At 38.8% G+C, this 27,765-nt stretch overlaps 1 protein-coding gene across 1 annotated transcript in view; it reads right to left on the bottom strand.

Annotated features, from left to right (window-relative positions):
- Nucleotides 1–27,765, bottom strand: part of ABCA13 (ATP binding cassette subfamily A member 13) — a gene marked incomplete at both ends in the record, with an annotated part of 453,164 nt that overhangs the window by 179,703 nt on the left and 245,696 nt on the right. Inside the window, 3 exons of the mRNA XM_080920446.1 lie at nt 14,504–14,734; nt 16,028–16,185; nt 22,637–22,833. Coding sequence (XP_080776572.1) covers nt 14,504–14,734; nt 16,028–16,185; nt 22,637–22,833 — 586 coding nt within the window. The remainder of the gene's footprint in view (nt 1–14,503; nt 14,735–16,027; nt 16,186–22,636; nt 22,834–27,765) is intronic.

Raw genomic sequence — 27,765 nt, 5'->3', positions numbered from 1 at the left:
TTTGAAATGGAACTAATATTGTCCACACCTCTCTGTCATTATACATAAGGGTTGGATAATCTTCTTTAATCTCATAGCATCTCACAAAGATTACACCAGGCCTCCCAAGTAAACAAATCTTCACAATTGTTCACACTGGATCCCGTTTACATTCATGGCACATGGACTGTGCCATATTGAGGTTAAATGCCAAAGACACAAACTAGTAAGGGGGAAAATGGGCAGAAAACAATATAACTTTAAAAGCAATGGCGAGGAACTTTCTGTCCCTTATTCTATTACTTTTCTTCAGGAAATAAATTTAACAGTTTAGAGATTCTTTGTTTGGAAACTTATGGTTCCTTAATTAAGAGAAGCTTCAGGGTGTAAGCCTACTCCTGTAGCCTGGTGTCATCTGTGCACTGATAATGCTATCAATCCCTTGGGCTGGAGGGCAATGGTTCATCGGCTGCGCTCTGTTTAAAGGGTACTGGCAAATAGTGTCCGACCCCAGGCGCAATCCACTCTCAAAGTGTCAGTGTGATGGACTGTACCCAGATATGGTCAGCACAGCCTGCCTTTGGCATGTGCTGGAGAAATTGATGAGGCTGACCTGCCTTCCAATGGCAACAGAGTTGCCTGGACTGATGACAGTGACAAAGATGGAATTGCCAAGCTTGTATAAAAGTACAGCTTGGCCTGTATTTTGTTTCAGTTTCTCCTAAATGATACAGTTCTGCTTCTCGTTTTGCTTTTTACAAGCAAAACATGGTACTGTGTAAAGATCTCAGATAACTAAGATACAGGAGTTACTAGAAATTGTTTACCAAATGCAGGAGTCTGGCCAAAGCGCCTTCATTGTATTGTGCAGTGAGTCGTGCCCAACAGCACCCTATCATCATACCGAAACACCACTGCTCTGGCATGACCACCTTATCATATTAACCACAGTCTTGGAAACGTAGGATGGTACATCCATTAACTCATGATTTTGTAGGACATAGGATAAGATGAGATTCCTGAACCACAGTCCAGGAAGAACATACTCTCTTGCTTCCATGCCTTAGGCTGCAGCTCCATGTGCCATTTTCTGCTGCTGCTGTATTCTGATATGAGTGTTTCCCATCTCAGCATGCTATAACCATCTAATACAGACATATCTTCTTATATTAGCTCCACTCAGTAAATAGAGGTGTTTCTCCTCATCCTAACTTCTAGAAAGTGACATTGACAGGGTCCAGAAATTAGGATGTGACCATTTCAGGGGATTCATTATTCATCTTCACGCCATCAGAACATGTTAGATATAAGAATGTAGACTGACTATATGCTTAGATACTCTGAAAACAGTGAAAGACGGTGCCCAGGGTGGTAGAAACCATCATGTAGCACACCAAAGCTCTGACTCCTGATGGTGAAAAATGAGATGCTTTCCTTGGCTGATGTGTACAGGGCAGGGTGGGTGTGAGATCAGATGAGGTATAAAATATTAACTTTAAGTCAGACTCAGGGTCTCCAGCACCCCAAAATGACTCTCTATAAAGCGAAAGTTTTAAGTATGGGCTCCAGGGCTTCAACTTGACAGGTTGAAACCACAATATTTAGATCACAGGCAGCAACCAGAAGTGCTTGACCTTTAAAGTTTTAAGTTAAGAAGACTTAAATACCTTGGAAGAGTAACCATGTTGGATTTTGATGAAAATAAAGAAGAGTAGGTAAGGAGGGGGTAAAGGGGGGGAAAGGAGAGAAGGATGAAAATAGAAGGAGAGGAAGGGGGAAGAAGATAGAAAGAGAAGGCATTTTCTATAAATCTAAAATTTTCTATCTTCTTTGCCTTCCTTTCTTCTGCTGATGGGACAGGGGAACCACATTACTATATAACTTCATTTATTTATTATACTGTATATTATATGATATAATATATTATATAATATACAGCAGATACTGGCATTGGAGGCAAGCAGGATCTTGTAAGAAGCCACTGTGAAGGTGACCTGTACATCATAGGAAATAGAAAAACATAAAAGACAAGAATCAAGTTTCTCACTATCAATCAGACAAGATGGAAACAATCACAGAGGAAATGTAAATTAATGCTTAGTAGAATTGAGCTCTTAATTTCAATATAAGGCAGAAAGAGAAGACAAAATAACATGCTTTGTCCAAGACAGAACCTAAGGCCACCAGCTACCTCTCTACTGATAGCTGAACCAACCAGGACTTTTCAGAATATCAGCCCTACTAAGCCACCATAATGTGAGGGAGGAAGCTCCCCTTGCCAGACAATAAAATATGTTCAAAGGAGAACTATTGGAAGACACAGAAGAAAATGTGAAGGACTTGTCACTGCCAAGATTTAAGCATGATTTAAGCATTAAAGTAAGAAATTCCAGAAATGAATGAATAGGAAAGGAAGAATGGGGTAGAATCTATGAGTCACCACTGGTCTAAATGGGGAATTCATCAAAGAGAACTAGAAGCATGAACAAGAGATAGAATTTATAGAATTGTGAAGATAACCCAGAGCAAGTTCCCTAATGATAACTACTTTAGACAGGGAACTTAGAAAGGTGCCAAAAATGACAAAAAGAGAAAACAGAAGTGAGGGAGTCCTAAAGTATGTCCTCAAAAAAAAAAAAAAAAAAATACAAAAACAAAGAAAGTAATTCACTTTTTAGTGAAATCCTACTTTACTACAAAACTCTGTTCTTCATCTGGTGGTCAAATTTTTCTTCACCATCATTGACCAAATAAATTGCAGAAAGAAAGGAAGGAAGGAAGGAAGGAAGGAAGGAAGGAAGGAAGGAAGGAAGAAAGAAAGAAAGAAAGAAAGAAAGAAAGAAAGAAAGAAAGACATAGCATCAGCCCTAGAATATTCCACACATCTACCCCAAAGAATAGCCTAGTCTACCCATAAGGAGATAGGACAAACCCCTACTGAGGTCATTGCACCACATGAGTACTCTATAGTGTTCAGAAGTCCTATGGTCAGGGAGGTCAAGGAAATAGAAATTCCTCCTGGTGATGACTAATGAGATATCCAAAGGACTGAAGCTCATGATCCTGGACTGCATCTTCATCATCATTACTGTTATGGTTAATAGGTGTGTTCTGTGAGATTGGAGTAAATGTTCATGAGTGTTCAGTGAGCATGTACAAGCAAAGCCCAAAGCAGGATTTTAGGTTTATCTATCTGTCATTTACCAGGTTATAGCCTTGAAATTGTGTCCTTATTCAACAAGAGATTTGTAATTTGTCTCTGCTGGTTATCCAGGAAGCTCTTGTGATCTGTCATTCTCTGTCACCAAAGCTGGAATCAGAGGTACCTGTTGCCATAAGCATCTTTTTACATGGGTACTGGGCATTCAAACTTGGGTACCCATGCTATACCCTATCCACAGCCACTGGATTGTGAGTTTGTTCTTCTGGATAAAGTCCTATGTCTCCTTGCAGTAGCTAAACTGGACAGTCCTTATTTATTCTTAGAAATTGACTCCAAAAGGAAAAAGAAAGACAACTTTAAAACAAATCAAGTCCTACTCTGGACTTGATTTTATCACATTCTCGGATTCTGCCTCTGTATGCTGATTGGTATAGGGTAACCTGAGTAATAACTCTCAGGAATCCAAAAAACCATATTGGCAGAGGAGCCCCACATGTACAACCAAGCTCTCCTGCTGTCTTTGGTCCTTGGTGTCCAATCCTTTCACAGGGTAAACCTGTTCCTTGACAGCATCTTCCTTATTTTCAAGCATCAGAATAAAAATCCTTTTGTTTACATTTATTTTAGTTATTCACTGTAGTGTGCTTGTACGTGGATATATGTGACATAAAGTGTGTGGATACCGGAGGACAGCTTATTGGAGTCAGATCTTTCCATCATGTGGATCCTGAAAGACACACTCTGGATCTCAGACATAGAAATAAATGTCTTTACCTACTGAGTCAACTGTTTATTAATGAAGCTAAGACACAATCCAATTTCAAATATCAACTTTGGGATATAGAAACCATAATTTATTTTTAAAAATTTGTTGTAGTCTTGCAGCAACATATGTTTTTAAGTTACACAGAGTCAGAAGTTCTATTGATCAGGTTTTCTCAACCCCAAGAAAGTTATCAGACAAAATGCAGATAAACAAAGGGAAAGCACGCAGAAGAGCCACCTAATTGGGGGTCGATAGCCGCAGTAGAAAGTAGTCAATGCTCCTGTAAAGAGACATTGACAGACTACACCAAACAAAAGAAAATTCTTTAAAGACACTTAATTTTTGCAATTTAATACAGCTTTCTCAAACCATCCAAGGATAACTGTGTATTGTGTATCATTAATTCTCATGGGTATGTTAGCTATTTTAATCCTTGTTTGTATTTTCCCTTAAGAAAGGAAACACTATTTAAAAAAAAAAAAACACATGTGTCTGTCTGTATGAGAGAGTCAAGAAGAAGTGCTTAAGATTTAATAAATCAATATTTATTTAGGACCTATTCTGTGAACAGCACGCACCAAATGTGAAAGGAGAAAATCACTTTAAGCGGTTGAAGAGATGCATGTTACATCCTCAAAGCAACGGAGCAATTTCTCCACTACTTAACTCTTGTTAAGATGAGTAAAGGAAGGAGATGAATCTGGACAAATACGAAAGAATGTGCAAATGTGAGTCAGACAGGTTCATTATTCCTTTAAGAAGGTAATTAGAATGAAAGACCCTTATATTATGAAGGTAATAAATTTAATGCTCTATTCAGTCAATAAATTGATAGCTGAGATTTCAACATGTGCAAATTAATAAGAAAAGACATATTTTTAAGAAAAATGTCAAATGGAAAGAAAATTAAGAAGTTTCTAGAAACACATCTATGCAAATAACAAATACAAATATTAGAAAAAAATGCAGTACTAGTACAAATAGAAATATTTAAGACATAAAAAGAATTTTTATAAGTCACACTACAGTGACAAACCTAATATAACATAAGAAAAGGGGAAGGCATTCCCGGGAACTTTAGCATCTTGGTACAAGCTCAGTTTAGCTCTTTCCCTCTGACCCTCTAAGTCTTCTCTTCTAACCCATCTCAATTTCTAAACATTTTCCCCTGATAACCTCCCAGAGATCGAACTAGGCTGCCCTTCGTGTCCCTTCAGCCCCTTAGACCTCTCCAAACTTACTTACCCTTTATTTTTGTGACAACTTGCAGGAGCTGTTACAAGAGAGCCTCTAGAAGCCCTTCTTTCACCTAAAACTATTTCCTACAAACTCGATATCTTGGTAAGGACACTAGCCTCCAAACCCTTTTCTGGGGCCCCTCACGGCCTTTCCTTCTAACCTATGTCCATCCCTTTACTTCATACACAGACCCAGAGAGACACTCCCTGCCAGGGACCTCATAGCCACCATACTTGACAAGAATATAAAGGCAACCGCTGCAACCAAAGAACTCAACCCAACAAAGACATGACAAAAAGAAAAATCCCAAGGCCAGATGTTTTTAGCACAGAATTCAACAAGACCTTCAAAGAGTTAATGCCAATATTTCTCAAATATAATAAAGGTAGTTTATGACAAAACCATAGCCAATTTCAATTTAAATGGAGGGAAACCTAAAGCAATCCAGTAAAATCAAGAAGAAGACTAGTTTTTCAACTCCCTCCAAACTTGAAGTCTTAACTAGAGCATTAAGACAACTCAAGGAGATTAAGGGATACAAATTATAAAGGAAAAAGTCAAAGTATATTTATTTGCAGATGCTAAAGTAGTATACATCCGTGACCCTAGAAACATCTACCAGAAAACTCCTACCACTGAGAAATCCTTGATAAAAGTAGCTGAATACAATGTTTAAACAAAAATTAGTAGTCCTCCTATATTCAAAAGACAGAATGAGAAAGAAATCAGGGAAACACTTTTCACAATAGCCACAAATACTATGAAATATCTTGGGGAATTCTAAGTAAGCAAGTGAAAGATTTGTATGGTAAAAAGATCAAGACATTGAATAAGATAGCCAAAGAATGAAATCTCTCCCATGTTCATGCATTAATGGGTTAAATACAATAAAATGACCATCTTCCCCAAACAATTAAACTATTGATTTAATGCCATCCCCAATCAAAATTCCAACACAATCCTTCACAGATTGTGAAATGATAATTTTCAGTTTCATAGAATATTGTAGTTAAGATTTTCACTGGTGTGATGAAACACCATGTCTAAAGGCAAGTTGGGAAAGAAAGAGTTCATTTGGCTTAAGCTTATACACTGTAAGTTATCATTACTGAAAGCAAAGACAGGAACTCAAACATGGCAGGGACCTGAAGTCAGAAGCCGGTGCAGAGGCCATAGAGTAGTGCTTACTGGCTTGCTTTTTATGGCTGGCTCAGCCTTCTTTCTTATAGAACCCAAAACTATCAGCACAGGGATGGCACCACTCACCATGGCCTGGATCCTCCTGAATTGATCATTAATTTTAAAAATGCCCTACAGCTAGATTTTATCAAGGCATTTTCTCAATTGAAGTTCCCTTCCTTCAGATAACTCTAACTTGTGTCAAGTGGACACAAAACTATCCAGCACATATGGAAAGAGACAAAAAACCCAGAATAACTAAAACAATGCTACGAATAAAAGACATGCTGAAAGTATGCCCTGATCTCAAGTTGTAATACAGATGTATGGTAGTAAAAATAGCATGGTGCTTGTACAAAAACAGACATGTTAATCAATGAAATTGAATTGAAGACCTAGACACAATTTCACCTATGTATAAATGCCTGTTGGGTTTTTTGGTTTGTTTTTATAAAAAAATCCATAAATATACATTGGGGGGGGTAATCTTCAACAACAGTGCTGGGAAAATTGGATGGTATGTTAAAGAATCCAAATAGATCCATACTTATTACCTTACATAAATTTTAACTCCAAACAGCTCAAAGACATCAATATAAAACCAGATATGCTAAACCTGATAAAAGAGAAAAGGAAGCATACTCTAGAATTATACATTACACAAAAAAGATGTTTAGCACACCATTAGCACAGGCACTAAGGTCAACAATTAATAAATGGGACCTCATAAATCTAAAACCTTATGCATGGCAAAGGACACCGTCATTTGGACATATAATGCCTATAAAATAGAAAAAGATCTTTACCAACTATATATTTGATATATGGCTGATATCCAAGATATATTTAAAAACTCAAAAAACTGGATTTCAAAAAAACAGAGTAATCCAATTTAAAATGGATACATATCTAAACAGAGAATTCTCAAAATTGAAAACTCAAATGGCTGAGAAACACTTTCTTAAATGTTCAACATTCTTAGCTATTGGGAAATACAAAACAAAACCTCTTCAGGATTTTTCATCTTACAACAGTCAAAAAGGTTAAGACCAACAAAGCAAATGACAGTTCATGTAGGTGAGGATGTGGAGCAAAGAAAACGTTCATTTATTCGTTGCTTGTGGGGCTGAAAGCTTATACTACTAACATGAAAATCAGTGTGATGGTTCCACCAGCAGATGGGACTCAACCTACTTCAAGATACAGCTATACAACTCTGATGTATATACCCAAAGAATTCTTCATCTTACTAGAAACTTGCTCATTAATGTTAATAGCTGCTCTATTCATAACAGACAGAAATTCAGAAATTGGAAACAACCTAGTTGTCCTTCAATAGAGGATTGGGTAAAGAAAACACAATACATTTACACAAGAGACTATCACCCAGCCATTGAAAGACAGTCAATGGGTGCAACTAGAAAAGAATAATCCTGAGTGAGGTAACCCAGACTCAGAAAGATAAATATGAGATATATTCACTTATAAGTAGATATTATCAGTTAAGTTCTTGATAATCAACCTATAAGCCATAGAACCATGACGATCAAGTATAGAGTAAGAGACCTGAGGTCAGAAGTAGACAGACTTCCTTAGGGAGATAAAATAGTTGTGGATAGATGGAGAAATGGATGGATGAATGGATGAATAGATGGATGGATAGATGGATGGATGGATGGATGGAGGGATGGAGTGAGATGGACTGGAAAGTGAGGATCAAGTGTTGAGGGGGATAAAGAGGAGGATAAGAAAGGGCATATGGGGAAAAACAATTAAAGTTGAGTTTTGAAAGTAAATATTGAAGTGTAATACAAAGGAAACTTTGTAGACTTGTGGATACATGAAAGTGATATGAATTAAATTACCAGATAATGGGGTATCCAAAACCAAAACTGGACATTTTTTATACAGTACCTAGATTAGGTTATGTCTAATTGAGTTGGTGGTCAACACGGTACAGTAGGGATGCCCAAATAACCAAGGGTGTTGCTATGACTATAGGTTGTTCTCAACAAACTGACAACAATGGCTTACTGCTGAAGAAAAAAACTGCACAACTCATAAAACACATCCATTTTCGTATTTTTATGAGATCTCTGAGTGGCGAACACATGGGTCCCGAGTGGCAAACTTATGGGTCTCTGCATCTATGCCTTGTGACTCTTTTTGTTTGTCTTCTTTTCTGCTTGTCTTGTCCAATTATGATGTGTTGGGGTTTGTTTTATCTTATTAAATTAGATAGATGATAGATAGATAGATAGATAGATAGATAGATAGATAGATAGAGATATGTTTTTATTATTATCCTTAAAAGTCTGCTTTCTAATTCTAATGAGAGACAAAGAGGTAGATCAGGATGGGAAGGAAGGTGGAAGGGAACTAGGAAAAATAAAGTGAGAAGTCTCAATCAGAATATATTCTGTGAGATAAAACAATTATTTTAAATCAAGGGGGGAAATAATGGCATGATCTCTAAATAAAACACTACACTCCAAATTTCCCCCACTGAATCTCACATTGTGAAATTTTTTTGTGTGTGATCTCACATTGTGGTTCCTAGTGTCTCATGGGGGAGAGGGGAAGGATGGTGCCTGGAGCCTCTGTTTTATGTGAGCACATGAATGAGTAATGATGTGGAATCAGGCTTCTCACTCAACTACTCTAAGTCCCAGGCTGGCACTTGGGACTCTCACTTTCCACCCTCCCCATCGCTCAGCTGTCAGGATCAGTAAAAGCAGTATCAAAGGCTCCTTGTCAGTCAGGCTACATCCAGAATAGACTCTTCCATGTGCATCATGATTACACCAGAGCTGGGAAAAGAAAACAAACTTAGCTCTGACTTTTATGTAGAGACTTCCAAAAACAGAGCTCTGAATACAATAGTAATAATAATAATAATAATAATAATAATAATAATAATAATAATAATAATAATAATAATGTAATAATATTATGTTGACCAAAATTGTGTCCTTGCTGGCTTGGGTTTCCACAGACCTCAGCATTCTCTAGCTCACCGTGTTGGAATTTTTTATTTACCTTAGTTTTCCATAAAATGACACTTATAAAAAGAGAAAATTACTTAGAAAAAAATCCTGTTTCTATGAATACAAAAAGCAAAGCAAGCATGCAGCCAGTAAAGCTGGCTTTCCTAGCCTCAGCAGACATTCCACTGTAATTTCACATATGACTGAAAACTTTAGCAGACCTGAGAGTCTGGCAGAAAAGAGGAAAGGAGGAGCATGTATACTAAGAGCATAGAATTATCTTATTTATAAATATGCCTTTCACTGAAAATTATACCTATCAACCTTTGTTTGGCCTCTTTTTGTAATAGCACAGATAGATACATAAATCCAAGTAGCTACCCAAGCATCTCAGAGCTAAGCATCCACCCAGAAGATGAAGACCTGCCTTGTGGTTTTAAAGTGCTTAAACCCACAAAACATGGAACGCAAGCATTCCTGGTTTCATTCTTTTCATGAAGTTTCCTTTTTAATTAACTAAATAGAATGCTAATTACATGAAGGGGATGCCCACTCGTCCTGAAATACCAGTGTAAGTTTAAATAAGTATCTGAGTATTGAGGTGAATGTGTAATTGTAATACTAAGAGTTCTCCATGCAAAACCTGAGTCTCTCCCTGCCCCAACAGGCACACTCTCCTGTTTTAGCCTTAGCACTGGCTGAGCTCAGTTTCCCAGCACAAGGCAATGCAAAATGGCACAACAAACAGTAAGCCTACAGGGACTAAGAAGAGCCTGTCCTTCCAGTCCAAAAGACCTAGTCTATAAAACGACGGTTGAAGGCGGCAGCACTTTGTATTTTTAGGGAACTGACAATGTGCTGGCTCAAGCCCCCAGCTATTCAAATCCTAGCCTTCTTGCCCAATACTTGGACCCATTTTCCAAATATTCAAAGTGGTGACAGTTGGTACTTCAGCCACATTTGAGTATGTAATCCAGTGAAACACGGGCTTATAAACCTGCATTCAGGCAGGACAGCTGACCAGTCATGCAATCAAAGGAAAAAAAGGCTCATATGTGCCCTGGTCCTTTGTTTTGGTGCAGGAAAAGCTGTTAATCTACCCAGAAGGTCAAGTGAACTTGGGAGCACAGATGTGATTGTGATTTAATTCCACTGTCACTCTAAAGAGGTGGCAGTTTTCCTCAGATGACAGTAGGCATTACAATTTTGACTCGTTTGCCCAAGTCATCTAACCATAATTTTTATATGCAGAATATCAATGAAACTGTTCTGTTTCTTGTATGGGTGTTTATTTGTTCATTGATTTGATTAGCATATATTAATTCATGAAATACTCAGATAAATTGCTTACTTAAATTCATTCTGCACACCCTCTGCTACCCTCCATTCTTTGGTGCACCTTCTCTTCCCAAATAATGTCCCCTTTCAAGACTGTTTTTAAAGCCTATATTCTGAATATGAGAGGAAATACAGTGCTCTTTCTGGTATAGCTTGTTTTTAGTTAGGATACTGACCTCTAGCCACACCCATTTTCCTACAATTGACATAATTTCATTATCTGAATCAAACTACAATAAGTGCATCTGCCATGGGTTTTTAAAAAGACATTCATGAATTAATGGGTAACTATACCAGTTACTTAATTTGACTGTTGTGGATAGTTTCGGTAAACACAGATACACAAATATCTCTCTGATGCGGTGACTTAGGGTCCTTCCAGCAGTGATACAGAGGAATTGCATGGGAGATATATTGACAAATCTCCACATAAATTGCTATAGTGGCTGCTCTAATTTACATTCTTATTGGCAGTATAAAAACGTTTCTTCCCCCACATCCTGTGAATTCTCTGTAAGAACCATAAGTGCTCTTATCCACAAAGCCATTGCTCAAAACCTTATCTAGACAGCTCTAAATCCAGAGAATTCAGGTTTCATTCCCCACCTCTGCATGGTAGTTTACAACTGCTTTTAACTACTGTTACAGGGGATCTCACATGCTCTTCTGACCTCTAAGTGTTCATGCTTGCATATGGTTCACATACATATATTTGAGTATATTTACAACATGCCCATTTATATAAAATAAAATAAATATTTAGAATCAGAACTGTCCATGGTGAAGCTGGTGCTCTTTGTAGGATAACTCATTTCAGAAGGTAGCCCTATCTTCTGAAACATGTACAAATACAGGCTCTATATTTGTGGGTTTAAGTAATTTCAGGTTATACCTATTTAGAAAGAGCACCATGTCTTTACTAAATGTGTGCAGTTTTTTGTCATTGTTCCTCTGAAAATTAACATGAGCCATTCAGAAAACACTCATTAGGCCAGCACTCGCAACACAGCATCTTCTTTATGCTGCTAGTTTGGAGGGGGTCGGAGAAGCACAGTGCTCCCAGGACTCCATCTCCGTGGGCAATCACAGAGGAAGCACAGAACTTATCAGGACAAGTATGAGAAAAAGACAGTGGGCAGTGAGGGGACAAGGAGAAAGCACTGATTTGATGGTGGAGAGTTGGACTTTCAGACTTTATTTCCAGGTTAGACTCACATAAAGGCCTCTGGAACAAAATCAGAACATGGACAGCATGTTATGGGAACATTGTTATAACAATCATTGACTCCAGAGAGCAGCTCATGGACACCACGTGCATATATTAGGTTGTTTTACATTTTCTCCCTTTTGTAGATTCTACTTGTTTTATCAAAAAGGACAGGGTGGGAACAGTGGGTACTGGTTTTCTCTTGCCTTATTAGTCAATACAATAGAGAGCATGCATTGCAAAAACCATGCATATTCAACACATACAATTCATTCCCAGAAAGCATCAGTCTATGTGCAGATCCATCACTTATTATGCCCTGTGTGACTCAAGGTAAAGACAGTAGCCAATCATGGTTCATATTTATCTTTTAGAAATAGAAATAATACCATCTATAAAGAGTTAATGGTGTTCTAAATAGAAAAGCAGGTACCTTGCCAGACTATCTATGTTTTATACTCATCTTTAAATATTGATGTCAGACAAATTATACGATGGCTCCTATCAGTTAGTGGTCCTTCCTTGCCCATAGAGAATAAATTCCATAACGAACATTGTAATACTACATTATGACTGAATTCTACAGACAAATAGATTAAATAGTTGTCACCAGGTATTCCTGGAGAGTGAGTATAGAAAGTAAAATTCAGAGTTGCCTGAGCCTTTTATACAAAATTGCATAGTGTTTTTGCTTAACCTATTGACAATTCTACAATATGCAACACCTTATCTCTAGACTATCTATCATGCCTGATTCAAGGCAGATGTTATAGATAAATAAATGTTATATTAATCTCCAGAGGAAAGATGACAATAAAAAGTCTGTATATGTTCAAGAAAGGCACAGTGCTATTTCTGAATAGTTACAACCTGTAATTCCTTAAACCCACAGTGGCAAAAACTGCACTTGCCCTCTTGTTTCCTAATGCCTAAGGGAAAGTCTGGCTTACAAAGGAGTCACAATAAGAGATTAACAGCAACAACTAATAATAAAAGCTAAGTAGAATACTAGTAACTATCCAACATCATAAAAATCACACAGGTATGATTTCTCCCTCCTGCCCCCTTCCTTCCCTACTCCAAATATGTACATTTGATGGACTATGTTTAGTAGACATACTTAACTGAGAGTAACATTATTACTGCTGAGGAGGAGAAACAGGCATATATACACTGAATGATTTCTCTAGGACTGCCTTTTGTTTGGGATCACAAACCTCTAAATCCATTCTAATGCTCACTCTAACATATAAAACTGGAAATTTTAATTCTCACAGTTATCCATAGTTTCTGTATGTGGTTCAGATTCATATAGCCTGCTGAGAACAATGAGAAAAAAAGGAAGAAAAACAGGAAATAGAGAAGGAAAGAAAGGAAGGTATGAAGGGAGGGGGGAGAAGGAAAAAAGGAAGTAAGGGAGAGAGACAGACAGACAGACAAATAGCAAGAAAAGATGGAGGGAGGGAGTGAGGGAAGAGAAAAAAAGAAAGGGAAAGAAAATAAAAATGATCAGATATTACTACTATTCTTGAAACAGGTAAATTAAATTAGAGGAGCTAACACAGTGCTTTCTTGCCTCTCTCAACCTTTATTTTCTGTTTTTCTGTTAGTTTTTAATCTACAGCACTTTCTATAGCTAATAGCAAAGTAAAATTAAGTTTGCAAGTAGAGGAAATATCACAGGCCCATATAAGGGTTACCTTCTATTAGGTTTGATAGCCCAGCATTTTCCTTCAGAAGAAATACAAGCAACCCCTTGGCTGGCCCTTCTGATGTGACAACACCGAGGAATAGGGGTTCTCAGCTCAGACCCAGGAATTAACAACATCAGGGATCAAAGCAAAGATGGAGTTTATGAGAGAGAGCAAGCAGGCCAGCAGTCAATACCATGTGGGTGGTAGAACATCTGACATTTCTTTACCCAGTGTGTGAACATAGTTCCAAAATTGAAGTCCATGGAGAGGAGCCAGGCACCTTAACTACTGAATATGTACTGGTCATCAACAGATTCCAGATCAAACACTTCCGGTCTCAACTATAAGGATGCCATTTGCTTAAAAAGCAGTCACCAGTGGAGTATGTTGAAATCTGGGTTTGGGATGCCTGCCACTATGCATGACTTCAACAATCTATCTCAGATGTGAATATGATAAAAATTTTGAATCACTAGAAAAATAGGCCTCTGTAAATGCTTCTAGGAGACAGACAATCTTGATTAGGATTGTGGACATGGAGAGGCCCATCCTAAAAGTGAGTTGCTCTTCCCCTTGGGTTTGGGTCCTGGATGAATAAAAAGGAGTAAGCTAGTTGAGGACAAGCATTCATCACTCTCTCCTTTCCAATTGTGGGTGCAATGATACCAGCTGCCTCAACCTGCCACTGCCATGACTTCCACTCAATAGTTGACCATATATTCTAGAACTGCACATCAAAATAAACCCTATCTCCCTCAAGTTGATTTTTGTCATGGGTATTTGATCACAGCAACGGGAAAGGTAATTGGCATATTCTTCTAATCAGGGTTTGAAAATAAATAAATAAAAACTATGATGGCTTCCATCTCTTCTCCATTCAGCCACATCTAACTCAATATGGAACTGGTGAATAAACCATGAATATATATTTATGGAATTATGAGCTTGTACCTCTTCCAAGGTAGTGTCTGAGATCCCATAGCCCGTCAGGTGCAGGTACTGTAAGTTCTGATCCAGAGCCTGGCAGAGCCCCTTGAAGCAAGTCTTGTCTGCATCCTTGGGGATGGTGTAGGTCAGCTCACCTCCACTACTGTCTTTGAGGAATGCTTGTGGAATATAGACCTGTATCAGGGATGTAACATGAGCTACATCCTTGGGCTCCTGGCTTTCTAGGACAGAGGGCTACCAGAAAGAGAAATAGGTTAGAAAGCAGTATGCTCACTCCAAACACTGAGTTCTTAAATCATATACCCATAAATGTATTATTTCACAATTCTGTTTCAAACAAGGATAGTCTGCTACATTCAAGCAGAAGAGGGCATTTTCAATAAAGTGTTATATATTTTCTCTTCTGTTATATACGTGTCTGTAAACATAGGTATATTTGCATCACTATGGAAGCCTGAGGGCTTCAAGACTCATTCTCAGGAAAACTGTCTATCTCCTATAAATCTCACTGAACCTGGAGCTCATTAATGAGGCTAGACTGGCTGGCCAGTAAGCAACAGAAATTCTTCTGTTTTGGCAGATTGTGGGTGTATGTCATTAACCTGGCATTTTAGTGTAAGTTCTGGTGATCTCACTCACTGTCTCATGTTTCCAAGACAAACACTTTATTAGCTGAGTCATCCTCCAGTTCCCTTTTCCTCTATTTTATAAATCATAAATCTACAGTGATAAACCTGGTGAGCTTACAACTGACTCATGTACCCATACTGTTCCCAAATGCTCTGCAACCAGCTTCCAGGGCTCTGAATTGGAGACATGTACTCCTCCGTAAAGCAATCATCATGGAGACTCAAATTCTACCAGTTTTATTGCAGAGAATAGGTGTGAGTGATCCAAAAGTGAGAGCTAGTATTCCTAGCCAAAAAGAAAGAGGACCCTTTTTGGATAGCAATATAATCACTTTAACTAGATAAAAGGTAAAGAGAAATTATGGTTCAACAGAGTCATGGGCAGCAATTTTGAGGGTCACTACAAATACAGCAGTCACAAAGACCTGGGTAGTGATATTCTGGATTCTAACCCCAGGGTCCCTGCTTTTGTTCTGGCTGGCTATAGGCAATAACTACAGATGTGACTTAGGTTGGATTTCTTAGGCCTTGTCCTGATTGTTTCATCTCTCTATTGTCCTTCTCTTCCACCAGGTAAAGTTCCAGTCTCCATAAGGGAGCATCACTGTCAAGATGGTTTTAAAACCACCTCACTGTTCATGCTTCCTGACAGATGCTCTTCATACTTAGGACACTCTGATCCCTCCTTCCTTTCTTTTAATAAAGGATCAAAGGCGGCCTAGCACTCCCAGAGTTTATTCCTCATTGCTCAGGCCTGAAAAGAGTTTTTCAACCTCCTGGGATATTGTGCCCAAAAGGCCTACAGTTAGACATTATTATTGTTCAAGTGCCATGCTTTGTTTGGGTGATATGGCTGAACATGGCTTGCCTTGTGAAATGAAGGAGCCGCACTACTTACTTGTTTGCTGAGCGTCAGGGTGAGTCCTTGGCCATAGGTCTCCTTAAGGCCTGCAGGAGGAGCATAGCATCTGAGCCTCCCCTGCTGGAGAACAGCCACGTGGTCACTGAGCATCTCAGCTTCATCCAGGTGGTGGGTTGTGAAGATAATTGTACGACCTGTGGCCAAGCACATGATGCATCAGAATGGGCATTAGAGGGGCCCTATCCTACCAACAGCAGACTGGGCCAGAATTGAAGGCGTCACCAGTGTTTTAAACTGGGGATGGGGAAGGACTGGAGTGGTGCTGTGTAAAAACCTAGCCAGGTCTACTTTGAGAATTAGAGATCCTAAAATTTGTCCTTTATAGTATCACATTAGGTCATGACAACTATCTTCACAAGTGCTGTTTTCACATGATAGGAAACGAAGGGCCTGCGTCTAGCAGCTTCAGTTTTTAGGGCTTAGGTGTAATGACATTAAAAAACACACTGCATCCTAGAAATCACTCAGAAACTCTGATCCAAATGTATGTGGGGGACATATGTGGGAGCTGGGTGGAAGATTAAGTCAGTACCCTTTCTGTGTCCAGCACTGTGCCTTCCCCTGCAGTAACACATGGTAAACTCACATGTGTCTACAATGACTTTGATGATTCATTACATTTCCTTCTAGAAAAAAAAAAGACTCTGGTTTACCTTAGGAGAACAGAAGTCAGAGAATCTAACGGTATCTGAGGAAAGTTACTTTAGCCAAGTAAATACATGATGTTCTTGCTTTTAGCTAATTTCACCTTAGGTCAAATTGAACATCATTTAGTTGGCCTCTCAAATAGCATTAGAATATTCATGGATTTTGGTTTCAAGAACAAATTTTTAAATAAAGAATGACCAATTTGATTCTAATTCTACTTAATTTCATCTTATTCAATATGAAAATATAACTTATTTTGAAATATGAAAACAAATGAAGAGAATTAAAAAGTCAAAAGTCATATCCTTTTGTTCTTTCCTTGGGTTTGTTTTTATTATTGCTTGATTTTATTTTACTTTTGAGCTGTATCTCAATTGGTAGCCAAACTTGGTCTAGAGGATACTATGTAGGCCAGGCTAAGTTCATGACTACAGCAATATTTTCATTTCAGCCCTAGGACTGCTGGGAGGCAAGCCACGGTAGCTGGCTTTCCATCTAGAAAAAAAAAATGGGATGTAGGGCAAAGAACAATAGAGAGTGCAGTGCCCAGAGTCAATTCTTGCTATAGAAGTGTTATAAAGACCATGGACAATGAATGTCTTTGCCTTCTAAGTCCTGGACACTAAGATAATATATTCATTGACTAACCTAGGGTCATCAGAGGCAGATTAGTTACGTTGAATAGAACTATTATGTAGTTCAGCTGCCTGTCACCATACAATACAGTAGTCTAAAAGCAAAAGTCTACTCAGCCTACATTCTCAGTGGAAATTAAGGACAAACGGGGCTGACAGAACAGAAAGAGTAACAGAGAGACATTGGCTAAATTACACAAACTTTAGTAATTTTCAGGTCTGGTACAGAACACAGTGGTCATAGGTATTCATTATGAAAATTTCTGAGAGATTAGTTCTTCAGTACTGCACACACACACACACACACACACACACACACACTTGCAAGCACATACCCATGTATATTTGTAAGATTATAGGTAGGTTAACTAGCTCTGGATAATCTTTTTACAATGCACATAAATATGAAATATCATATCATATGTACAGTTTTATTTGTCAACTACACTTTACTAGAGCTGGAGAAGATAAGGAAGTTAATTATTCCTGAAGAATTTAGATCACAGCCATGGATATTTGGTTCATGATGGCTCCTGGTGGATAGTACAAGACCCTGAGATGCTCTTCTACTCCCAAAGAATATTCTCCCAAGCCATTACCATATTGTTCTAATCCGGGTGCTGTAGCCTATCCTATCCAGAAGTTTTTCTCCAAACTTGCATTTCCAGAATTCACCTCCTGGGTCACTTTAAAATGATAATACCCTCTTGTGCATGTAGAGTCCACACAGGAGATATGAAGGTGTGAACTTTTGCATACAGCTTGTTGACTCCTTGGAGAAAGCCTTTTCTTCTGCAGTGGTAATTATCAGTGCAGACTCACAGTTGAGAATGATGTAAATAGCTTTTGTGCCACCTTCTACCCTTCCCTCTTCCCCTTCCCCCAAGAGAAACAGTGTAAACAGGATGCCATTGTAGAGAACTCTTAAAAATAGGGAACTGAAGCTCTTCACAGTCAAGGGCTTCTGCTGGGGTGGAGAAACATTGGATGAGTTTTTGTTGTTATTGTTTGTTTGTTTTTCTTTTCTTCTTTTTCTTTGTTTAGGTCAAAGTCACAAGGGAGGACCTAGAAGAACTAGAAAATGAATGTGATTGGGTACATTATGTGAAATTTCCAAACAATCAATAAAAATAGCATTATGTTAAAAATATATTTTAATGTCTGATTTGGGGGAGGTGGAGAGAGACAGAGACAGAGGGACAGAGGGAGACAAAGTCCTATGAGTTGGTAAGACAATCTCCTTTTACAACAGAGAAAACTGAAGCTAAGAGGAACACGGCCATCTCTCCAACCTCACGAAAGAAATGGACAGCCAGTCTGAAACCTGGTCTAAGCATGTGATTGCAATATGCCAGTTTCATCTGGGGTCTCTGCCTCATTACTGATCTTCCTATGGGACACACTGAAGTGCGCCAGGGCTGATCAAAGGCTCATACTGCCCACCAAAAATCAAGAAACACACAAGAGACTCCCAATAGACTGAGCAACCTGCACAGAGCATTCTGATGGAAAGCCTTTTTTCTACTCGGCAGCTAACATTTGTTTTCACACTGTCTTAAATCTTTCTCAAAAAGCTCTGCCAGTTGCCAGAAGCTTTGAGGCTGTTTACAGGAACAGCTATACATTTTCATTTTTGAAGACATGTTTTCCTCTTACTACTGTCTAGCTAATCTTCTTAAAGACTATTAATTTTGCACTTCAATCAGTACACCACCAGTTACAAAGGAGTCTTCCAAAGGCGAAAATAATCATTGCTAAACAACAAAGGATGTAACAGCAGAGTTTAATGAAGACAGTCTTGTTCTCAGACTTGCACAGCATCTGCCTATTCTGATTATTTAAACTCTAAACCCTCCATCAGCTAAATGCAAGAACTGGAGGATGGAGAAGCTAGCTGTGAAATGGTGTCCTTTGTACATTGTGTGGCTGTTACACATATGAACCCACAGCAGTGTGGCCACCCTTACAAGGTCAAGCAAATTACTGATGAGAGAGAAAAACTAATTCTTTCTTCATATGGTCACTGCTAGGTCTTGTATTCTGTGCTGGATGGCTCCAGCCCCATATACTTCTGGGCAGTTCTAACTGGACTTAATGGGTTATAAAGCAAACAACAACAACAAAAAGACATGAAATTGGAAAGAAGCATGTTGGGGAGTACACAGAAGGAACTGGGGGCAGAAAGGGGAAGTACATATATGATTTTACCATATACGTGTATGGAACTCTCAAAAATTAAAACAAATTCTAGAACAGAGAGGAGAGTGTGTCCCAAATAATTACTTGCAGTCACTGAAGGAGGTACAGCTATTTTTTTTTCTTTAGGGAATAACTAATAGAAAGTTGTTTATGTTGCAGTCGATGACAACACACTCATACAATCGATGACAACTATACTCGTACATATGTGTATAGCTGTTTTTTTTAAGCATAAAGTTGGAAATGTAATACATTAGTGAGGTAGAGAAACTGGAGAGAGGCAGTAGAGGATGTCTTTTTTATAAAATGTAATATATATATATATATATATATATATATATATATATATATATATATATATATATATATACATACATACATACATATATATATCCAAATAAAAATTTTAAATAAAAAATTATGAATCATTAAAATATAGTTAATACACATATTAAGAATGATTCTATCCTGGTTTTTAAGTCAAACAATAGTAGTGGGATTACTGTGTTTAACTTGAACAGGGTCATTATAATTCACTTATCTAACCCTCATCCATCTTCTTTATCAGTCCCCACTCTAAGTGTCAGGAAAGTCAGGAATCCAATCTCAAATTTTAATCAGTGCCCATAAGCTGCAGCCAGTGTTTACCATCAGGGCTTCCCATTTTCTCATTTTGGGCCCTTCTCCCCAAAGGGCATACAGTTAAATGAAGCAAAGAGGCTAAAGTAACAGTTAAGGTTAGGGGTGAAGAGTATCTCATCTCTTTTGGTCTGTGTGTGCTGACTAAAAGCAATATGGACTGTCCTCTTAGTCCCAGCATTTGTAGATTGGGCAGGGATTGCCTAGAGGAGTCAGACCAGCATCCTTAGACCATGCCTCCAGATTATCTGAGGAACTCTGGCTGCAGACTCTGAAATGTGCCCTGCTCTCTAGTCAACAAGACAGCTTTAAGACCAGCATCTCTCACAAGCTCTGGCTCCCTCTCCCGCTGCTGCAGCTGAGGGTCTGGGAAGAGTGAGTACACTAGGTCATGATGCTTCCTCAGGGCCGAAGTCTACTCAGCATCCTGACCTCTGAGCCAGCTCCAAAGTCTGGACCTAAATTCTTCCCATTGAGCTACCCAAGCTAAACCAGGAAGACGTGGGAAACACAGCTGTATCTGCTGTCTCTACTTCCCAGCTTCTCACTTTGTTTTCTCTCCATTTTTCCTCAGGATTGTGGAAGAGAAGGAATAAAATGGCTGCTTATGTGCTAAGGAAAAGGACAGGTTCTATATTATTTTTTTTTATTTCAGTTTTCTTCAAAGGCAAATTCCAATCTTCCCCTGAGGAAGTTGGAGAATTTTTTAGAATTATTTCTTTATTCAATTTTCACATTCAACTTTATAATTCTTATTATAATTATTTATTCACCTACGTGCACATGCCTATATAATATGTAGGTAAGAGGACAACATACAGACATTGAATCTGTTGCTCTACCTTTTGGGCTGTGGGAAACAAACACATCAGACTTGATAGCAAGTGCCTTTACCCACTGAACAATCTTGCTATCCCCTGATTTTATTTCTTTCATCTATCTTTGGTGGCCTAATGTGAATAGACATGTTTTCTTCATGTATCCTCAGGATTTCACAGGATGTTGGAGTTTTAAATCAAGCTATAGTAAAGCTATATGCTTGGAAAGGAAAGGGGGAGGAAAAGAATCATTTTAGAAGGTTGTGTTTAATCTTGCCTCAGAAGTTGTAATAGTCCTTCATCAGCACTGAAATGTGCCTTCCTATTACCTGTGTTCTGTTCAAAGGAGGTTTCTATGTGAAATGCATATTGCACTACGTCTATTGGCCTGGAATATAGAAGCAGATGGTATGAAGTAGCAGTTGTCTACCCAGTGCCTATGATAGGAAGCAAGCTACAGCAAAAGGCATATGAACCGTCTTAGCCAAAGACCCATTTCCTCCTTAGTCACTTTTCTCTAGAGATGTGAGACTATCACATGTCCATGTCACTGTGCCTGGGCTTCCTCGTGAAATACCAGGATCTAAGTGCTATAATTTAGAACCAAAATGCTCCCAAAGGTCTACATAGTAAGAGCCTATTTGCCAGCCTGATTACTAATGAGAAATGGTGGGAGCTTAAGAAATGGGGTTTGGTAGAAGGAAGTTAGGCTCCCAGACCAAATCTTTTCTGTGTCACTCTTTGCTTCTGTGCTATCATAAGGTGATTACCTTATCCCATTTACTATAATATACTAAGCCGCCATGGGTCCAAAGTGAAAAGACTTCCATAGCTAGCATTAAGTGCCAACTTGAATAGCCTGGAGTCTTTTGAGAAGAGAAACCTCAATTCAGGATCACCTACATCAGCCTGGACTATGGGCATGGTTGTGAAGAATTGTTTGGATTGATGATTGATAAAAGAAGATTCAGCCTATTGTGGGCTCCAGAAGCATTGTTAGGCAAGTGAGCCTGAGCTGAAAGAGAAAGATAGGAAGTTATCCAGAGAATGAGTCAGGAAACCATGTTTGTATGTGGTTCCTGCCTCCAGTTTACTGTCTTGAGTTCCTGCTTTAACTTTTTTCAGTGATAGATTATGATCAGGAATATATGATAAAAATTAAAACAAACCTTTTCCCAGGTTTTCTTTGGCCTAGTAACAAGCAAAATTAGAATAAGGACTAACCACTCATTTACTAAAAGGTTTGAAACTATGAGCCCAAGCAGGTTTTATCTAAGTTGTCTGACACATCAGCTGACTAACAAAGAAAAGTTTATCCCTGATGACCTCTAATTGCATCCTCTCATTCTTCATGCTTCTTCATTCGTAATTTGGGAAAAATCAATTTCAAGTGACATAAGCTATAACTGTAGCTCACTGATCGTATCATTGCTAATACTGAGTTAAGAGATCAAACACAAAGTAGGTATTCTAAATATATTAGTGAACAAACATGTCATAAAATATTAGATTATCTTACTTGTTCTGAAATATTACCATGCATCCTCAACTGTAATATGACTTGCTTCATAAATTCATACATACAATACCCAGCCTTTCCCCAAGCATAGCATTGTGGAGAAAGTGGAATGAGCCTTACCACCTACCTTCTCGGTACTTGAGTAGAATGTCCCAGAGGCTACGACGGGAACAAGGGTCCACCCCACTGCTTGGTTCATCCAGAATCACTGTCTTTGACATGCCCATGAAAGCAATGCCAATGGAGAGCTTCCTCTTCATGCCTCCAGAGAGAACCCGAGCCGGCTTGTGCTGATGCTGAGTTAGCTCTACTTCATCAAGAGTTCTGGAACAACAGGGATGCCCGCATTATTCTCCCTGAACACCAGAAGGCTCTTCTATGGGTTTAATGCCATGTGCAATGGTTTACAGTACCTGGGGTCTTTATAAACCAAATAGGGTTCTTATGTCAAGAGTTAGGTGTGCTAGGGTGAATATTAGGCTCAGCAGCATTGCCCTTTCAGATGGACAGATGACATTATATCATGGGATTGAGCATGATGTTAATCATGGTATCTGACTAAGTATTATGTGTGGAAAGTACTTTTGTCAACTCTCTAGAGAGGCATCTCCTCTCATTTCACCCAGGTCTCCTGCAAAAAGAAGAAGAAGAAGAAGAAGAAGAAGAAGGAGGAGGAGGAGGAGGAGGAGGAGGAGGAGGAGGAGGAGGAGGAGGAGGAGGAGGAGGAGGAGGAAGAGGAGGAGGAGGAGAAGGAGGAGGAGGAGGAGAAGAAGAAGAAGAAGAAGAAGAAGAAGAAGAAGAAGAAGAAGAAGAAGAAGAAGAAGAAGAAGAAGAAGAAGAAGAAGAAGATGATGATGATGAAGATGAAGAAGAAGAAGAAGAAGAAGAAGAAGAAGAAGAAGAAGAAGAAGAAGAAGAAGAAGAAGAAGAAGATGATGATGATGATGATGAAGAAGATGAAGAAGATGAAGAAGAAGAAGAAGCCAAGACACTGAATTCTTCCAGTACAATAGGGAGAACAGTCCATTAGCAGAGCAAAGCCCCAGAGTTTGCCAGAGGCCTTGGACTCTTTGGCCCACTCTACATAAAAATTTTATGGCCCCATCTAACTGACTCTATAATCATGAATTTGTAATGGTGCCCTATGCCAAGTAGAAATGATAAATTATCACTAACTTTAGAATAAGTCTCCAATTCTCTTTCAGTCTAGAAAGTTTTAGATTTCAGAAAACTGGCAAAAAAAATTTTGTATTGTTTTCCTTAAATATTTTCCATATATTTTTATCATATTCCTTCTCTTCCCTCAATTCCTTCCAGATTCTTCCCAATTTTCTATCCACACAACTTTCTATTTTCCCCCTTTCTGAAAAAGATAATGGGATAATCAACACAAAAGCAAACCAAACAACCAAAACCACACAAAACCATAGATTTTTTTTGTACTGGATATGTGCAGTGAGTAAGAGATTTTAGAACACTCAAGCTTAAATGGGTTGTCAAACTCCTTTCCTCAAAGCTCATGGATCTATTTGAAAGAGGGAATAACTGGATTTTAAGAGCCAGAGGTAATTGATGCCTCCTAGGAAGCAATGCCTTCCTGACATAACAGGACTGGTACACATATGAACTCACAGAGACTGTGTCAGCATGGAGAGGAGAAAGTCAACCCAAAGTCCCACCCCAACCATAAAGTCATTTAAAATTGGGAGCTGCTAAGAGAGGGAAAGTCTGTGTTCTCCAAATGCAACATCATGGGGTACATATTAGCTACACTCCATAGCAGGCCTCGAGTTCAGGAGTAGTTGGCCAGCAGAAAGATTTTAATGTGGCAGGTCCTACTCTTGCCTCTCTTCTTGCACAGTTCCAACGCCACACTGTGCTTCAAAGGCCACACAATGGTTATGCATTCTCATTATTTACTTTAAGACTTTCCATTTAAACCTTTCCTAATCAGCAAGGCTGCAGTGCCTCCCTACGAGTGACAGGCCTGCGTAGCACTTCCTGACAGCCCACGATGTAAGGGGTCACTCTGCAGCAAGGGAGGAGAAGGCTGCTAGATGGGTGCATGGTGCAGGAAAATCACAAGGGCGCCACACAGCTGAGCTTCAAGAACACTTGGCTCCTGGAATGCTTCCAGATTCCTAGAAAAGCAGCAAGTGAATGACAAAGACTTCCTTGCCTGATGAATAAGGAAATTTTCTTGTCAGTTTTATTCTCCCTTGTCTTTTCTGCCTGACACACGTAGAGTGCTCGAATCAGCTTCTTACTGTCTAGTTTGCAGCCGAGAGCCAAAGCAGTTTGTGTCAAATCCAAGACTCAGAGAATACTTCCTGCTTGCTAAATCTCTACCAAATGGCAGGCAAGACTAAGCACTGTTCTCTAGGTATCTTCACAGTTTAGCTGACTCCAGCAGGAAGGAGGAGAAAAGATGGTTCAGCTCAGAAAGTATCTGAACTCTGTATTCTACCAACAACTTTCCACATAGACCATTCTAACACACCGAAGAACAGGAACCCATTAACTCCATTTGACTGTATATTAATGACAAATGAGATGGCAAATGCTAACACTAGGACTGTGCACACCTGCTCTCAGCAATGGTGCCACCCACAGGTGACAGGGCCTCGGTGCATCCACTGCCATGGAAACAGCCAAACATTCCCAGTACACACCGCTTCAGACACCCACTTACACCTGGGAGCAAGGGATTTCACAACCTACTTATAAGACCGACCCCCCCCCCAACTCCCCTTATCTCCTCTCCTCTCTTGACTTTTCATTAAACTTCTCCACGTGGAACCGTGTTGGCCTGGCGTGGTTTGTCTAAACATGCGCCAAGATTTCTATCCCAACAGCAAAAAAGATCAACAAGAAAAGATTAAAAAAAAAAAAAAAAAAAAGAACTCTCAAATGCTTTCAAACTTGCATGTGCTTATAGCAAAGTGCTTCTGGTTTCTCTTTTCTATGGACCATACTCAGGGCTTGTATCATGTATCTGCATTCCCAGAATCCCATGTGGATGGATGTTGATGACTGTACTGCTGACATTTAATCAATAAATACAATACCAGCTAATGTCAATGAAGTCAAGAGATTTTACTACTCTCCAGGTAAAGCCATATTGTAAGGACTGTAGGACTCTTGGGCACTGTCTGAGGACAGTGTATGAAAGACTTCCTCTGGGGCTGAAGTGGGACTCTATTACAAAGACTGGTCATTCCCAGCTTGCTGGTTTCAGGGCATGTCCAATGTTCAGAGTAGACATAAAACGAGGGAAAAGTAAAACATTTGTAAACATGGTCCAAGTGTTTTGTTCTGTTTCTTTGATTTTAAAGTCTAAGATCACTCAAAGGCTAATGTTTTTCTAATTATAGAGGTTTGAAAATCAAAAGAAAATGGATAATTTCTATGAATTCAAATTTCTGATTTCTCATAAAGAAAAAAAAAAAAAAAAAAACAGGATATCTCCCTAATAAGAACATCACTACACAGCACAGAACAGGAAAAGACTTTTTCTCATACCAAGTCATGTGATGTGCCAGCAATGTGCATGGAAACTTCTCTTTAATTATTCATTCCTTTATAGAGCAAAAGTTTATCAAACCCTTCAATGCATGGCACTTGTTGTCTACCTACTACGGGCAGAAAAATAAATCAAATTTTGTCTGTGATTCAAGAAACTCAGAGTCAGGTGGAAAAGCCAGATAAGAAATTACAATGAAACACAAAGAAGCTAAATCCCAGGTTCTGTGGGAATGCCCTCTGATATTAAAGGAAGTAGCAGAAGGGGTCGACCAGATGGACAGTGAGATTTGGCAAGGTGACAATGTTTGAGTGGTGTGTTCCAAAGAAAGTTGTAAAATAGTTGCCAGGACTTGGAGAAAAATGAATGACATATGCAAAACATAACAAAATCCTATTCTCTCAGGAAAAGGGAGGCCACACAATGACACCTAGATAAGATGGGACAAATGGCCCTGTCAGGTCTTCTATCCATAATAAACCCTCTTTCTTTTAGGTCTAGTTGTAGGGCAGTTGACTCATCATGACTTTCTTTTTTTTCTATTTTTTTTAAACTTTATTTTAAAAAACAAAGATAAAAAAATTTTTAAACATTTTTGCATAAATGTATACAAATACAATTGTGTCAATGCTTGGCTTTTTTTTTTCTTTTTTTTTACAATGAGCAAAAAGTACATGTAAAACAGGGTGTAACCTGGAATTTGTCAATGTGTTCTTGGTGTGTAAGGATTCAGCATGACTTCTTTTTTTTGTTTTTTTGTTTTCTTTTTTTCTTGAACTTCACACAGTCTGTGAGTTGTTTCTGGGGCAGTGCAAGCCTCTGGGGTTAGCATCCCAATATCAGTGACTGCATATTATGTCTGTTCTTTTGTGACTGCGTTATCTCACTCAGGATGATATTCTCTAGATGCAGCCATTTTCTTAAGAATTTGGTTAAGTCATTGTTTCTGGTGGCTGAGTAGTATTCCATTGTGTAAATGTACCACAATTTTTGTATCCATTCATCTACTGAAAGACATCTGGGTTCTTTCCATCTTCTGGCTATTACAAATAGAGCCGCTATGAACATTGTGGTGCATGTACCTTTGTTGTATATTAAAGTGTCTCTGGGGTATATGCCCAGAAGTGGAATAGCTGGGTCTTCAGGTAGTACTATGTTCAATTTTCTGAGGTATGGCCAGACTGATTGGTTGTATCAGTTTATAACCCCACCAACAGTGGAGAAGTGTTCCTCTTTCTCCTCAACCTCGCCAACATCTGCTGTCATCTGAGTTTTCGATCTTGGCCAATCTGACTGGTGTGAGGTGGAATCTCAGGGTTGTTTTAATTTGCATTTCCCTGATGGCTAAGGATGTCAAGCACTTCCTCAGATGTTTCTCAGCCATTCGATATTCCTCAATTGAGAACGTTTTGTTTAGCTCTGTACCCCATTTTTTAATAGGGTTGTTTGATTCTCTGGTGTCTAGCTTTTTGAGTTCCTTGTATACCTTGGATATTAGGCCTCTATCTGATGTGGAGTTGGTAAATATCTTTTCCCACTCTGTTGGCTGCCGTTTTGTTTTCTTGACAATGTCCTTAGCCTTATAGAATCTTTGCAATCTCATTAAGTCCCATTTGTTAATCTTTAACCTTAGAGCTTGAGCCATTGGTGTTTTGTTCAGAAAATTTTCTCCTGTGCCTATGTGTTCTAAGGTTTTCCCTACTTTCTCATCTAATAGTTTCAGTGTATCTGGT

Source organism: Micromys minutus (genome assembly GCF_963924665.1).
Source record: "Micromys minutus genome assembly, chromosome: 1".
Taxonomy (NCBI): Eukaryota; Metazoa; Chordata; class Mammalia; order Rodentia; family Muridae; genus Micromys; species Micromys minutus.
This window is presented reverse-complemented; position numbering and strand designations above follow the sequence as displayed.